The sequence below is a fragment of the Xiphophorus hellerii genome, chromosome 12, assembly GCF_003331165.1.
Source record: "Xiphophorus hellerii strain 12219 chromosome 12, Xiphophorus_hellerii-4.1, whole genome shotgun sequence".
NCBI lineage: Eukaryota > Metazoa > Chordata > Actinopteri > Cyprinodontiformes > Poeciliidae > Xiphophorus > Xiphophorus hellerii.
Genome location: NC_045683.1, coordinates 12,624,050 through 12,639,348, shown reverse-complemented (window position 1 = coordinate 12,639,348; position 15,299 = coordinate 12,624,050). Strand labels below are relative to the sequence as shown.

Sequence of the window (15,299 nt, the reverse complement as noted above, 5' to 3'; positions counted from 1 at the left end):
ATTGACTTCTCCCCTGCACCTCCTGCCTAAAAGGGATAATTATGAAACGCATACTTCCTGTTTTTATTGCGGTTGTGAAGTCATTTAAATCTGATAAGTGCTTGAAAGTGTAACAGAAAGGAAAAATGTGCTGCATTACTTTAGTACAACTTATGGATTATATTAAGTCAACATCAATACATGTTTATGATTCTTGTCTGTGTTCTTCTTTTCCTCTTCGCTAGAGAGTAAACCAGAAAGTCTAGAGGCTCACAAGATCAAGACAGCCTTCTTCACTCACCCCACGCTGACAGAGATCGGGCGCCGACTTGTCTCGCACTATTTTCTCCTCACAGAAGAAGAACTGGCAATGTGGGAGGAGGACCCGGAGAGCTTTGGTGGGTTTCTTAAACCCCTAAAAAAAGTTGAATCTAAACATCTGAGGTTTCAGACTGCTTCGCTCTTCAGGCACACCTCGAACTTTGTGGGATTGGCTAGGTTAATGTTTATCATTCGTTGATGCAGCTGTCAGTTCAGACTTTATTTAGACATTTTAGAAAAGTGTCTTGATGTTTGGTTTTTCATTATATTGTATTAAATATTTTAATGCATTGGCGTTTGAAACAATAGATCTATAAAATCTCTATAGATCTATAGAGATTTTATAGATCTCAATAAATTTAAAGGTATGAGTTGTGACGGCTGGAAACTCCCAAACCTGTTACTGGAACTGATGGACTGAAAACTGAACCGGTATAAAGCTGAACCTTTGGTTGGAGAACTTTTTCCATTTAAAGTGTCATTCCTTGGCATTTTAAAATACTCATTTTGCTTTTAGAGACACTTGCAGTGAAATAACGAGGTTAAAGATTGTGGCTCTAATTGAGAGAGAGTAACAGTTTCTTTGTGTTAAAGCACACAACCCGCAGACTAGTCTGATCATTTAGACACCTGCAAATTTGAGACCTTAAATGCCTGGTATCATAATGTAGTTTGTTTTTCACGTGATAGAACTGCACAAATCTTGAAACGCACAAGTCTTTTGTGTTATCAAGCAGCAAAACCATATTTCTGCTGTGTAATAGATGCAGAGTCTAGATGAGAAAGTTATAACATATACACATTTTTATCATCTTTATAGCTGTTGAAGAAACTGGTGGTGATTCATGGAAGTACAGTCTACGGGTAAGTTAAAAGTACATTAAACAGATGCACTGACAATGTTTTGATAATTATGCCAACCAGAATATTCATTGAATGGCGAGTAGATATACATTATTATGCCTGTTGTAAATGAATATTTTAGTAATCGAGTAATGTATTGATTATTCTTACGATTAATCGGGTAATCGGATAAAAAAAAAAAGAAGATAAAATAAAACATTGGTAAATCTAACATAACAGAAGAATTACTATCGCATATCAACATTAGTCCAATTTTTCACATTTGAGCTTCCCTAACAATAACTTTTCTGTAGTTTAGAAAATTAACCTGTAACAATAATAGCTCACTTTCTAAGTTAACCAGAAGAAAAGTTATACAAAAATCTGAAGTTATGTTCAATTCAATAATAAAGAGGCAGGCTCACAAATACGCTTATAAAAGATGTCTATACTCCTGCTTTTCGTTGATGCATTCATCTTCAGTCAGTTTAATAGCTGAATTATCACCTTGCCCTGACATTTATAGCTTTTGTGTTCATGTTAGTGACGGAATTTGACACCTTCGTTCGTCACATACAGAAACTTACCTACCAGCTATGTGTCGCCACGATGAGCTCCGCCACCCATTTGTTGAGGCCGAGATGATATGAAATACATTTTCCGGTTTGTCCATAAAGCTACACTTACGTTAATAATCTAATGCACAGCCGCCCGCTGTTTTGTAGTAACCCATGTCTGTTCAGTCTTTTGAGCTTTACTGTACTCATGAATGGTACTTTATACAACACAAAGCACATTGTTTGGTTTGCTGAAGAAGCAGCAGAAATTAGGCTTGAGAGAAAGTTCTTGCACCAAAATAGTTGAAAAACACACATTTTTAAATCCAATTTATCTAATTTACTGGTTTATTTTGCATTTGGTTGCAACCTTTGTGTACTTGGTATTGCCATTAGCTCTCACTTGTAGCACAAGAGTAGAAATGTTTAAATGTTTATTTAAGCATTGATAAGCTGTAAAATTCAGCTAGGTTTGATAACTAGTAATCTATAAAAATCATAGTTTAACTTTGTTGTTGAATTTTTTGGGAGCCATGTTGCTGTGAAAATAATCTGAACCATTTGTCAGGTGCTAATAGGTGGATAAAAGATTTACTGACGTTTTAATTGAATTCTCTGAAAATATTTGAGGATTTTCCGTATTGTATTTTGTTTTTCAGTAGATATATAAGAAATGTACAAAACCACAGTAAGCTGTATTAGCATAGAAGGTGTTGGGAGTAATAACTGCTAAATAACTTGTCCTCTTTTTTTCATTTAGCCTTGCACAGAGGTACTGTTTCTGGAAATCTTCCACAACTACAGCCAGACCCTGACACCAGTACTCCTGGATATGGTTCAGAATCTGCAGGGTCAGTGCAATGTTTAATCAACCCAACATAGACTTCTATTACTGGCAGAAATTTGGTCTGTTTTTCCAGTAATTTGTATAACAACCGAAAAGTTCAGTTTTAAAAAATTTAGCCACTGCTACTCATCTACGTTGTTGATATTGACTATCACACTTCATTTAGATCAGGGATATTTATATTTGTTTACCTGCTGTGTGTGAGAGGAGTCCCTGGGCTGCATTTCTGTGTTTGTATGCATCATGTTTCATTTTATTTTGTGATATGTAGTATATGTAAGCATACTCTGTAAAATTAAAACAAGTAACTAATCGATCCCCCCACTTAGGCTAATAAATGAATTGGAATAAATAAGATAATTAAAAACAGCCCTATAAGATGTATCAAATGCATAACAATATAGTTTATTTCTGTAATGTGCAACAAACAGTTGCCTTTCTTTATCAATGCTGTGTTCCTCCACATAAATTCAGTTTCAAATTGCTTATTTCATGTTCATGTCTTGTTGTTTTGGTGACTTAGTGTAAATAAGATTGTACATAAAAAATGACCTAGCACATGTCTGTGGGTGGTCCCTGTATCTGAGACATGCAATCTGTAGGACTGTGAGGTTCCCAGGTGATTATCAGCATAACACCCAGCTTCAGCTCTCCGGTTTCTTAGTCATTTAACACACTGCTGCTGGTCTCCTGGGGGAAGTGGCATTTCGCTCTTGTCCTGTTTCTGAGTTAGTGTAGGATTTACTCACATTGGTTTTTCACAGAAGTCTGCTTCTTCTCTTTCTAAAGATGGTCTCCCCCTAAAATGCAGTGGAAATAGGTTCTCCTGAAGTGAGAAAACAAAACAAAACAAAAATTTTTTTTATATTTTTATGTAAACCTAATGGCAGGAAAAAAAGGGACACAGAGAGAACATGCTGATAAGTTGACTTGAATAATATGGATTTAATGATTTTAAGTTTAATATGATGTAGGGTACAGCGTTAATTACGCCTGGCAGAATATTTGTTGCCATTATACAATGTTTGAGCAGAACTATTTCTCTAAACTGCCATTTTTATATAAAGTTTTATTGTATCTCTCCAGGCCCAACAAATGTGGAGGACCCTGTTCAGTTGCTGATGAAGGATGCAGGTTAGTCAAAGGTCTACTGATTTTCTTCCAGAATTGGTAATGGTGGGGCGTGCCGTGGTGGCGGAGGGGTTAGCGCGACCCACATTCAGAGGCAACGTGGCCTCGACGCAGCAGTCGTTGGTTCGACTCCCGGATCTGGCGATGTTTGCCGCATGTTTTCCCCCCTCTCCTGTCAGCCTACTTTGAAAAAGGGACACTAGACTCCTTCCTTGCAGGGGGATAAAAAAAAGAAAAAAAGAATTGGTAATGGTATGGCAAAAGAATATTGAACCTGAATATTTTAAAGTCAGTGTTTTCATCTTAAATGCGATAAACCTTTTGCAGTTCTTACTGTTGTGAATAAAAGACTTCTTCAAACCAATCCATATTTATACTAGCACTGACTGTCGACCTTGTAACATTTTTTTTGACTTTTTGTTCCATCCCCTGCTTATTTTGGAATGTAAACCCAGAACCATTTCTGGGTTTAATAATTTCTGCCATTTATTAAAATTTATGTCAGAAAACTTGCAAGTGTTCTATAGAGTGTCTCTGTTACCTAGATAGCTTTAGAGATCTCAGCAGTGCCTTGACAGTTTAGGTAAAATGGTAAATACCGAATAAGATGATGAAACTATGCAAGATGTAGTTTGAGAGCTATTCATGCACTCAATGAGGAGTGACTTATTTGCTTTCAACAGGGATGTAGAACAAAGTTGAAGACCACAGAGTTTTGCAAATTAGGATTACACCAGTGAATCTTTGGACCACACTAACTAGGAAAGTAACTTTTCTATAAACCTGTTGATTGGTTCATACCCTTAATATACAGCTGTCTTCTGTGTTCCTCGAACTTTATGAAGCTGTTCGTTCACTAACAAACCTCTGAGACATTCGCAGAACATCTCTGTTTAGTGCGAGACTAAACATTAGGTGTCAATCGGTTGCAGCAATTTTTATTTATGGTTATCAAACTGAAGGAGTTTTTATACAAATGCAAGCCATATATTTCAGACTTCTGGTTGTTTAAAACTTGCACAATTGTGCACTACTTCCTGCTGGTCTGTCAAATTATATCCCAATAAAGTACATTTATGTTTCTTCCTATAATGTGAGAAATTGTGAAAAACCTCAAGGAATGTAAATATGTTTTACAAGATGCAGTTTATCCTGCTTTGATTTGCGTCAAACTAGATTCTGATGGCAGTTACAAGTAGGAAAGCTAGTGTCTGTAATCATTTAAATTTTGTTGCATCGATCATAAAAGAGATGACGTAATGTTTTGAAGCCTCCACTTTTTTGCCTATATCTAGTAATTATTTTGCATTTTTCTGCAAGCACAAGGTATCCTTCTCTGGTTTGTAAATATGTATTGCTTCCTGTAATTGATGTAGTCTTCAGAGGTCCGCTCACATTGCAGCAAATGTTAATTCATTTCCTACAATATGGTCTCATATGTGTTGTGATTTTTAATTTGTGATTTTGAAGAAATCCACAGGGACTGTGCATAACTTATATTAGCCTTCTAATTTGTCATTTTTAAAGGCCACTTGGGCAGAGTTACCTTCCACTGCCCAAAATATTGTTCATTAGAAGTGAGCAAGTGTAGAGGAGCAGACCATTAGCCACCTGAGATTCTTGTTTTTGAACCACTATAAATGCAAATGTTTTCAACATCTCATCCTAGGGAGTCAAAATAATGTCAATGTGTGGAGCAGAAATTAATTTTAAAGCATCTCCAGGGCAAATTAAACTGGGCCAAGACATGGTGCTAAGTTAAAACAACGCACAGTGTGGGATTTAGCTAAATCCTATTTGGATTTAGCTGTCCAGAAAGGATGGATGGTGAAGATTAGTACATTGTAAAATTTTTAAGTGCAGATGCAGCTAAAATATTTTTTTCTCAATAATAGTTGTAAATGATGCAGATACTTCTAAATAGCTTAGTGAAAATGTTATAATTTGTGTTACAAAATGTGTTACAGTTTGTGGCCAATCTATATAACTTGATTTATTATTTTATACATATTCTGATATTTTAAGATATTTATTTCTATTTTTTGGTCACTTAGGAAACACAGTCAGGCTTACTCCTCAGCTAGGATGTTATCAGTGACTAAATGTGAAATAAGTTATTACAAGTGTTTTATTAAGGCAAAGTTGTTCAAAATGTGTGGTGGTCTTTGTTTTTTTGAGAGTAACTCACCCAGATCAGTCTATGTTTGTTGCCCTCCCCCATTCATTTTCTTTCTACAATGAGTAACTAATGAAAGTCAATGCTCTTGATTCTAATGGATTTCAGTACATTTTGACAACATCATCTTCTACTACATGGTTGGAAGTGACTGTTTGACTTAACACAAAGACTCATACAGTTTTCTATTTTATTTCAGTTTACAATGCAGTGGGGCTGGCAGCCTATGAACTGTTTGACAATGTGGACTTTGACCAGTGGTTCAAGAATCAGCTTCTTGGAGAGCTGCAAGTCAGCCATCACAGGTATTTTTAAAAACAATTGTTAACAACTTGAACTATTCATCTGTGTGTGTTCATTTAGCCTTGCACAGAGGTACTGTTTCTGGAAATCTTCCACAACTACTACTATATATAGTTCCGCAACTATGTGTATATATATATATACACACACACACACAAGGTGAGAAGTGGGTAAATCATTTTCCTTCTGAAATATGTACTATCTACATATTTTGTGGTTGCCTCTCTTACGGAAACATTTGTTTTGTTGTCTTTTTTTGTGATATTTGTGTTTGAGTCAAAAATGAAACCTGAAACAGCAAAGCATTTTTTATTTGGTTTTTTAGTTTAGTTTCTCATTTAATTTTTATTTTTTGTTGCAGATATCTGATTTGTTACATATTTGACTTTAAGGGTAACTCATGTTAATTAACTGTTAACCTTTTACAGCCAGTGATTGTAGCCAGTAACACACTGAAGGCATGCCAAAAGCGCACAAGTAACAAGCTAAATTTCAGCTGCTGTCAAGTTAATATTAATGACTGCATTTTTTCTCCTTTTTAATTGCTCGGTGCAAGTAGTGACTAAATGTATCAGAACAAGCTCAACTCACTCAGGCAGGTGAGATAAAAATGGATTTATTAATTGGCCTGTGAGAATTCTATACACCCCTGTTAAATTCCCAGGAGACCCTAATAAATGTATTTCCCACATTTTATGATAGTTACTGTGTAAAAATTAGCTAAAGAACAAATTGTTTGGGAAATGTATGTATTAAAAAAGAACTTGGTAGCTTAAGTGTTTTTAAGGCTCTAGTAACTTGAAATTGTAAGAGGTGTGTACACCGGCCCATGGAGAGCAGCTATAAGTGTACTGACCGTGGGTTTAAGGATTCACAGAGTTGCTTGATGCATTTATTTGAAGAAAATGAGAGAGGGAGCGGCATGATGATGTGTTTGAAATGAAGAACAAAGAAGTGCCCTTCACTCTCGGCACCCGAAATAAACAAAACAAAAAGCCTAGGGTACTTGGAAGGTCGTCCACTCTGGTTAGTGTTGACGTCAGAGAGCAGGGATGTTGATGTCACCCACGCTGTCCAGGTGTGAACAAACCCTTGACTTTTCCCTCATGTCCCCATTTCTTTCTTCTCTCTGAAGGTTCACCTCCACCTCTTTTTTTTTTTTTTTTTTTTTGATTGATACCGTGTGGGGAAAAACAATCAAGCTCATTAGCAAACATTGTTTGATTTAAGAGGAAAGCAAGTTGGACTGTTTGAAGTGCAAGCTGGAAAAGTTTGCACTTGGAGAAAAATGCTTTGTGTTTCAAGGCTATGCCAAATAAGTTGCTTTGTTTGGTGTTTTTTGTTTTAATTAATTTTATTTTTCTAAAGCTGTTGTTTGAGTTTGTTCAATGAGCTTTCTCTTCCATACATATTGGAAGAGAAATATGTGTATAGAAATATTATGTCTGGTGCACATAATGCACCAGACACACCCTGGAGGGACTTCTGCATTTTCCCAAAATTTTTCTTTCTCCGTTTTCTCTTCTGCTCCCTTGTCACTGCTTTGATACTTGAATATTATTCGTTTCACCCACTTTTTCTCTGTCTGTAATGCAGATTTAAACGTCAGTTTTTCCATTACATTCATGTATTCTTTGAACTATCTCTTGTTGAGGAACTCTGTTGTAATAACTTCACTCTGACTATTAACTTTATACTTATCAGATACCGTTTTTATAGCAACATCTGCTAAATTCAGATTACGTTAGTATAACAGGATGCCATGATATGAGAGAACATATTCAACACTATTTTGTTGGACAGTATATCCTTCTCAAAAGTGAAGCATTTCTAGCTGTAGTGCTTGACAACCCTGCAGCATGCAGATCCTCAAGATCAGATTTATTATTATTATAATAAAGTTCTTGGATATCCTCATATTGCTGAAATCTCTGCTTTTTTAAGACTCCCTGGTCAGTTATGCACAAATGAAAGCATGTTGGTTAGTGGTATGCATTAATGGGAATAAACAGTTGGGCTTGAACGGACAGCCTTTTCCCAGTTAAGGGTATTATAAATTAAAGTGCATGTACTCAAAAAAAGTTGTATTATATAATGTTTGACCTCTTTAACCTTCTAAGCTCATTAACCAATGGAGTTGCATATTTACTAAAGCAAACACACTAATTGGTGATTAAAGGAAAGGCAAGTTTGGATTTAAACTTTATGTTCTGTTGCTTGCTGTGACAAATTTTTGTGTTTTCAGTTTCATGTCATTGCCATTGACAACAGAGCACTACACTTGTTGAAATTATTTCACAAGACCAAAATATTTTTAATGTTATCAAAGTGAGTTTATTTTTTTTATCAAGACTGCCGAAATTTTTTCTCCCTTAAACACCTTTTGATTTCAGTGTTGAGAACTGCTACATTTGGCTTTTTATCAGTTTTACAGCATGAATGTTAAACAGTGGCGTGTTTGATGATCTCCCTCACAAGAGAACCTTGACTTCTGATTGTAGCAATCAGAAACTTAGCATTTTCTGTTGCATATGTATGTTTACACCTCACCTTCATGTACCTTCCTCTTAAGTGCACCTATTTTCAGTGTCGGTTCATAATTTATTCTTATTTGTATTTTAGCTCCTTATAAAAGTTATAGTTTTACTCCTTTTGAGAAACTACTTTAAATATTTTCAGATGACACAATAAAAAGTTGAAGTTATTTATTGATCATGATCTCCAATAGCTGTGTGTGCAGCAGTACATTTAAGTTGTGTATATTTAATTAACTTTCAACCAGATGTTAAATGAATCTGTGGCAGTCTATTTGTTCAAATAATCTTTATCTCATACATTTTTCTAAAAGTAGTTCCTAGTGGAAATGGAAAATTTCTTACACTCTCATCATCAATGTTTTCTTTAGGTTTACTTCATATGCTGTGATTTCCACTGAATAATTATAAGCATTTTACAAAAATGGATTGCTTGCAAGACCAGGCAATATACTTGCAATAACAAATAGTTTAAAATCCATTCGGACTGTTTTTAGTAATAGATTGTAGGATTGTGACTACCTGTCTCTTTCTACAGAGTAGTCAGAGCCCACAATTACTTCTTAATTTATATAGTGCTGTTCTAGTCACACTGACCACTCAATGCACTTTACTCACTCATTCAGTTGCACTCAATTGTGCACCGATTTATGCTCCCATTATGAAGATTGGTAGGCAACTTGGGGTTAAGTCCTTCACCCAGGGGCACCTCAACATGTGGTCGGAGGAAACTGGAACTGAAATGCCCTTCCTATTGAGCTGCAGTTGCCCCAATAGTAGTGTACATGTTAATGGATGATGAGGGCATTTTGTGTGTATACCCTAATTTCCATTTCTTAGTTGGTATAAGGTTGCATTTTACAGATGTCAGAACATAAATGCCTTTATTGGTTATTAATACTGCCATGTACATTATTTAACACATAATGCCTAATATGTTTTTCACAAGTGATTATTTTAGTAAGTCATTTTGCAAGCTCATCCTTGATGTGTTAAGAGTGAGGATGTGTTAAGGATGACACTATATGGCTCACGTAGCAATATATAGTCTTTAGTTAAACAGATAACAATGTATTCAATAATTCCATGTGGGAGGTGATTTTTGTAGGCAACATTAATTAGTCAACATTCAGCAAAGTTCCAGAACTGTATCTTCTACCACAACTGTATGACACACAATGTCTTTTAAAAGACATTAAAAGACATTGCAGAAAGATGCTCAAATCATTGGTAGCAGTGGTGTCCCAGAGTTGTGCTTAGCTGCTGATCAAATGATGTACTATTGTGAGTTGCATAGGAGAGGTGCACAGATTTACAAGACTTTAATAATGATATTGAGCCGTATCCAGTGGCACAAGTATCAGGGTTTACTCCATTATTAGTCCTTTGCATTTTGTGTTATGCTTCACCCTGATGTGAAGGACAAATCAAAACTATATTTAAACAAAAATTTCTTCCTCCATACTTTTTTTGTCTGTAGAAACGTTGTTGAACTCATTGTTTTCCACTACATGCAGATTTATATATCTTGTTGTTCTTCCCACTCCAGCCTGAATATTTTATGCAAGTAATTTATCAGTATTGACTTCCTCTTTCTGTTGTGATATTAGTAATGGCTAATAAATGGAAGCAGCTTCATGGCTGAAATATGTACCCAACTTTGGAAAATCTCACGAGAAGCAGAATAACAATAGCTTTTTTGTCTCTGTCAGAAGCCACACTCAAAACAGATTTTTCTTTTCTTTTTTTCTTTTCTCTTTTTGCCCACCTCGCTCGCCTAATTCACATTTGTTGCTGTTAGCAGAACAATCCCAGCTGCTCCGCTGTCTGCTGTTCTTGGCCTGTTGGGTGATGGCTGTTAGAGGCTTTAATACAACATGTTTGTTCTGATCTTCACATTTTTTTCATATTCACATCACACAACAATAGAATGTAAACATCACCAGTAGGAAATTTAATTTTAACTATATTGCATTGATTATCAGCATCAAAGCAGTTTGAACCAAACTTCTGCTCCTGCAAAGTTTGCGGAGCTTAATTTCTTCTCTGCTCACATTTCGCCTATGACAAGTGTGATTCTGTGTCCTTGGCCAAGGATATCCTTGAAGCCCTATTGATTTGTATCCTCCTCATCACGTCAAGTTGTGAATCAATTCATGGGACATTTTGTGATATTTGTTGATCTTCCTAGTCCTCACCTTTCGCCATCAACAATCAATAAATATAAAATCTCAAGTCAGTTCTCTGTTTTCTCACTGAATGAAGAAGAGCTTCTTTCATGAAGTCCATTCCACCTAAACTGCTGTATATTGCACTAAAGCAAGTCTTGGACACCTTGCCAAACTGATAATTTTACCGAACCCTTTTCTAATAAGCTACCAGAATTGCGGAGGTAGTGAAATTTAAAGGTGATGCAAAACAGCATTTTGGCAATTTGATGAAGGTTATGGCATTTAAATAAATGGCTATATGACCTTCACTGTTTCTCTGCAGCTTTGTGGAGAAATGAGTCATGGGCTTGTTGGCTTTCCTGCCCCATTAAGAGACAGACGAAAGACTGACATATTTTAACAGGTTTGTGTTTACATATAGATGTGACTGCAAGTGCAGTTCAAAACACCATTAGCAATATATCTCTTATGTTAGCAGGCTGATTGATATTCTTTTTTTATTTGGCAAATGTAAAGTGCATTGCACAGTTGGTATAATATGAACCATTTTCTATACCTTCCTCTATTCCTACTCCATAGCAATTGGTATCTACAGATTTAAAGAAAATGTTAAGTTCCTTATCCTGCAAACCGTGTGTGACTTTTAATATAACATTAGTTGTGGATGTAAGAGAGATACACTATGGGTATGATATTGCCCATACCACTAGACAGGTATGGGCAAGGAAAACTTACAGCTCAGTGTTTATTACATAGATGTTAGACAGTCTAACATGAAAAAGACAAAAGTAAACTCCAAGAATATTCTATGCTAATGTCAAGGTAATATTTTGCAAAATTGTGGTTTTGAGGTTGAAAACGATTTATATCATACATTTATTACAATTTGAAGTAATTTCAAAACCATAGGAAATGCTGAAGGGACTGGATAATTTTGTGTAGCATAGAGTAACACAGCATTGTCCCTCCCCCACATGTTTCTGTTCACTGGTAGTAGGCTAGTTGAAAGGCTGCTTCTACATTTCTCTTTAAACATGAACATCTGTAGTGTGAAAACTAAAGGAAAACTGCCCATCACTTTTATTAAGGCAACACTGTTATAAAACTACAGTTGGCGAGGTACAGGGGGCATTTCTGTTGTGTTCAAACAAACTAACAATGAATAATCGATTAAGATGACGAGGCAGGAAATAGTTTGACAGACGTTTTAGTCTAAGATGTTGGCTTTGAAGTTAAATGATACTATTGCACTATCAATGTGATTTTTATTTTAAAGCTACATATATGAAGGATAGCCGTTTACATTTTACATTTGTGGACAAATCTTTGTTGGCATCTAGAGGACAATCCCTGCATGCCTTTCCAATGCATTGTTATTATGGATCTCCCAAAGGTAAATTACCTTCTGGAAAAGTGCCACACTGTCAAGATTCACAACCAATCAGTAAAAACAGAAATTGTTTGAGTTTCTTTATGAACATTAAATCTTACATAATGAGTACGTAGATGTAGGCAGTACGACTGCCTTACCTGTTTGATCCTTTTCTTGGTATGTCAGTGATAGTTGATCATGATTGTTGTATCTGAGAAAACACTGAATGCACAAACTCCTTGTGAAGTATACTTAATCTCAAACTAATCTAATAAAAATTGTATTTTTATGTATGCATTACATCAATCAATCAATCAAATTTTATTTGTATAGCACATTTCAGCAGCAAGGCATTTCAAAGTGCTTTACATCATAACAAACACAGAATCACAATGCAATATAGAATCAATCATTAAGTCAAGTTACATCAATAAATTTGTAATTGATTACATTTCAAATACAATTCTAAACAGGTGGGTTTTCAGTTGAGATTTAAAAGATGTACATGACCTTACTATTACTGACATGGACCTTTTTACAGTAAGAAGAAAGAGCTTTTTGTGTCACCTTCACAGCCTGTGGGATACAGATGGAGTGTTTCATCATTCTACTGTCAGAGTAGAAGACTGAAAAAACACTTTGGCATTTTGACATTGTCTTTTGCAACTTGACCTTTTTGTGGCGGAGATGGCCGCTCTCCTGGGTGACCAGTGTATGCTGTAAAATTAGTCTGTATTGGTTCTCTTCATCATTTTATTACATCTAGAAATTGACACTGGATTGACTTACTTTTTGTTTCTTGTTTCATATTGCAAACATAAAACACAGTAATTGAGTTTCGAATGTTTGCAATGGGGAAAATGAAATTGAAAGTGAGGGGGAGAAAAACCATCACATTGACCTTTTAAATTCATTCAATTACACAGGCTGCAGTTTCTGTGGGTTTTTAAATGAATGAGCCAAATCTGTTGAAAGACCCAGACTTATTTTATTTAGACATTTTGGCTTACAGCTTAGTACATGGTTATATCAGGGTTTTTTTTTATTTTTCTGCTTGAAAATAAAGTCCCATTAAATCAAATACTCAGACGTGTCAGTTGTTTTTCAAATTCACAAACTACATTTTGGCCTAATGTAAAGATAAATATTCTAAACATTTTCTGTGCTGAAACCATATTTTTAATCTTAAACATACATTGAAATTAATAAAAGTAGTTGTCCATTCTCATGTTGTCAGGCAAGTCTGATAATCAGAATGCTTTTATTTTTTTTACTTAAAACTATTCTGATGTAATTCTGGATTCCTGCTCTTTATCTGCCACTGCATTCTCCAAATCTGAGCAAAATATTCAGAAGTAAAGGTCATATTGTGTAAAGATCATGTAGAATTTGGGGCTTTTCTTCCCGCTTAGTTCATATTTTGTCCATGGCTTGTGCATGCATTTCCTCAGAGTGATGAGCAGGGATTCTGACAGCTTTGTGAAGTTATGTGGGAGGACAGGCATGGTGTAGATGAGTCATGTCTGACCTGTGACTGATAGACAGAACCCCTGTCAGGTACTCACCTCCGTCTACTTTCCCATTCTTTTGCTTCCATTATACCTCACTGTGCTAAAATTAACACTACCAACTGCAGCCTCCACAGCTGCAGCAGGTACTACAATAAGTATTGCTCACTTTCAACATAAGACTATCAATGTAAAATCCGGCACAGTAATCTTATCAATGCAGCCTTGAAGACCTGTCATTGTGTAATAAATTGAGTGCAGAAGGCTGTGAGGGCACATCTTGTCTTTTGTGTAGCAGCGACTAAAACTGAATGGGGAGGGGGCAGGGGTAAAATTTATTACATTGGTCTTTATTACATTACTCTGGTTATTTTCGTAGAGCAAATTCAGCAACGTGGTGCCACCAGTAGGTTCATCATGGACTCTCATTTACTGAGGATACAAATTGAAACCCACTACTGTGTTTCCATTTGTGTTTGTTTTAGCACACTGTGGTATAGTGGAAGCAAACAAATGTAAACCTCCGTCACATTTTCCTCAGTCTTCACAATATCCGATATTTTATCTAAAAACCAAGCCATATTTCTCAGTTGTAATTAAAAAAATAATCTGTCAATTGTTGCAAAAATTTGATATACAGCAAGTGTTGCTAACATTTTGATCAGAAACATGAACAGAACCTGACGTGTTAAGAAAAACTAAGGAGTACACTGAGATGAGTTAAAAGTATTGTATCTATTAGCTGCTGGTATTAAAGGTATGTTTACTCACAAACCATGATTTCTGAGTTGAGTCAGAAAATTTAAAAACTGTCTTTTTAATTGGACATCCGGGTTATAAATTTGAAGGTACACTGCAAGCCTCAAGTTTAATTGCATTACTATACAGTGTTTCTAAAGCACATTTCATCCATCAAATGATGTTGAAATAAGAAACCAACATGTTAAGAACAATCATTTCTAAAAATTCTCACAGTAAATTCAATTACATGTTTAGTAGACAGCTATTTGATTAAAATGTAAAACTGTGCAAACACCAAAGTAAGACATGCAATAGGAACAAAGATACATTTTTCAGTTTTCTTTTGTAGTAAATCCTGCACTTGTCTATGACATCACTAATAAATCAAAACATTCCTAAGTTATTCTAAATTTAGTCCTTTGAGGACACAGCATCACAAAAAAGACAATTTTGCTTTGTAGAGATTATTGGGTATCCTGTTAAAGAAATAAAAAGGAATTTCAAAACTGTATTTGGTTTATTGTTGGTGATAATTGTTGATGGGTATGGTAACTTTTTGATTTTAAAATCTTTTTACAAGTAAAAAAAGGTTTCTTCTAACCATATCCAACATAAACCAGCAATAAACTGACAAACACGCTTGTTATCTAGGAGCAATGAGTCATGCTGCTATTTAGACTCTCCTGGATAGCCTAGTGTCTGGTTTCTTTACTTTGTCGATATTTGACAAGAGACCAACAAGAGTGTTATCTCCCATCCGTTATCTTTTCATTTTTCAGTCAATTTGTTCCTCTATCCCATCATTTCTGGCTAGGT

At 35.4% G+C, this 15,299-nt stretch overlaps 1 protein-coding gene across 1 annotated transcript in view; it reads left to right on the top strand.

The window, feature by feature from the left end:
* ipo11 (importin 11) overlaps window positions 1–15,299 on the top strand; it is a 111,386-nt gene that overhangs the window by 26,274 nt on the left and 69,813 nt on the right. Inside the window, exons 11-15 of the mRNA XM_032578936.1 lie at window positions 225–377; window positions 1,121–1,164; window positions 2,461–2,551; window positions 3,634–3,681; window positions 6,054–6,159. Coding sequence (XP_032434827.1) covers window positions 225–377; window positions 1,121–1,164; window positions 2,461–2,551; window positions 3,634–3,681; window positions 6,054–6,159 — 442 coding nt within the window. The remainder of the gene's footprint in view (window positions 1–224; window positions 378–1,120; window positions 1,165–2,460; window positions 2,552–3,633; window positions 3,682–6,053; window positions 6,160–15,299) is intronic.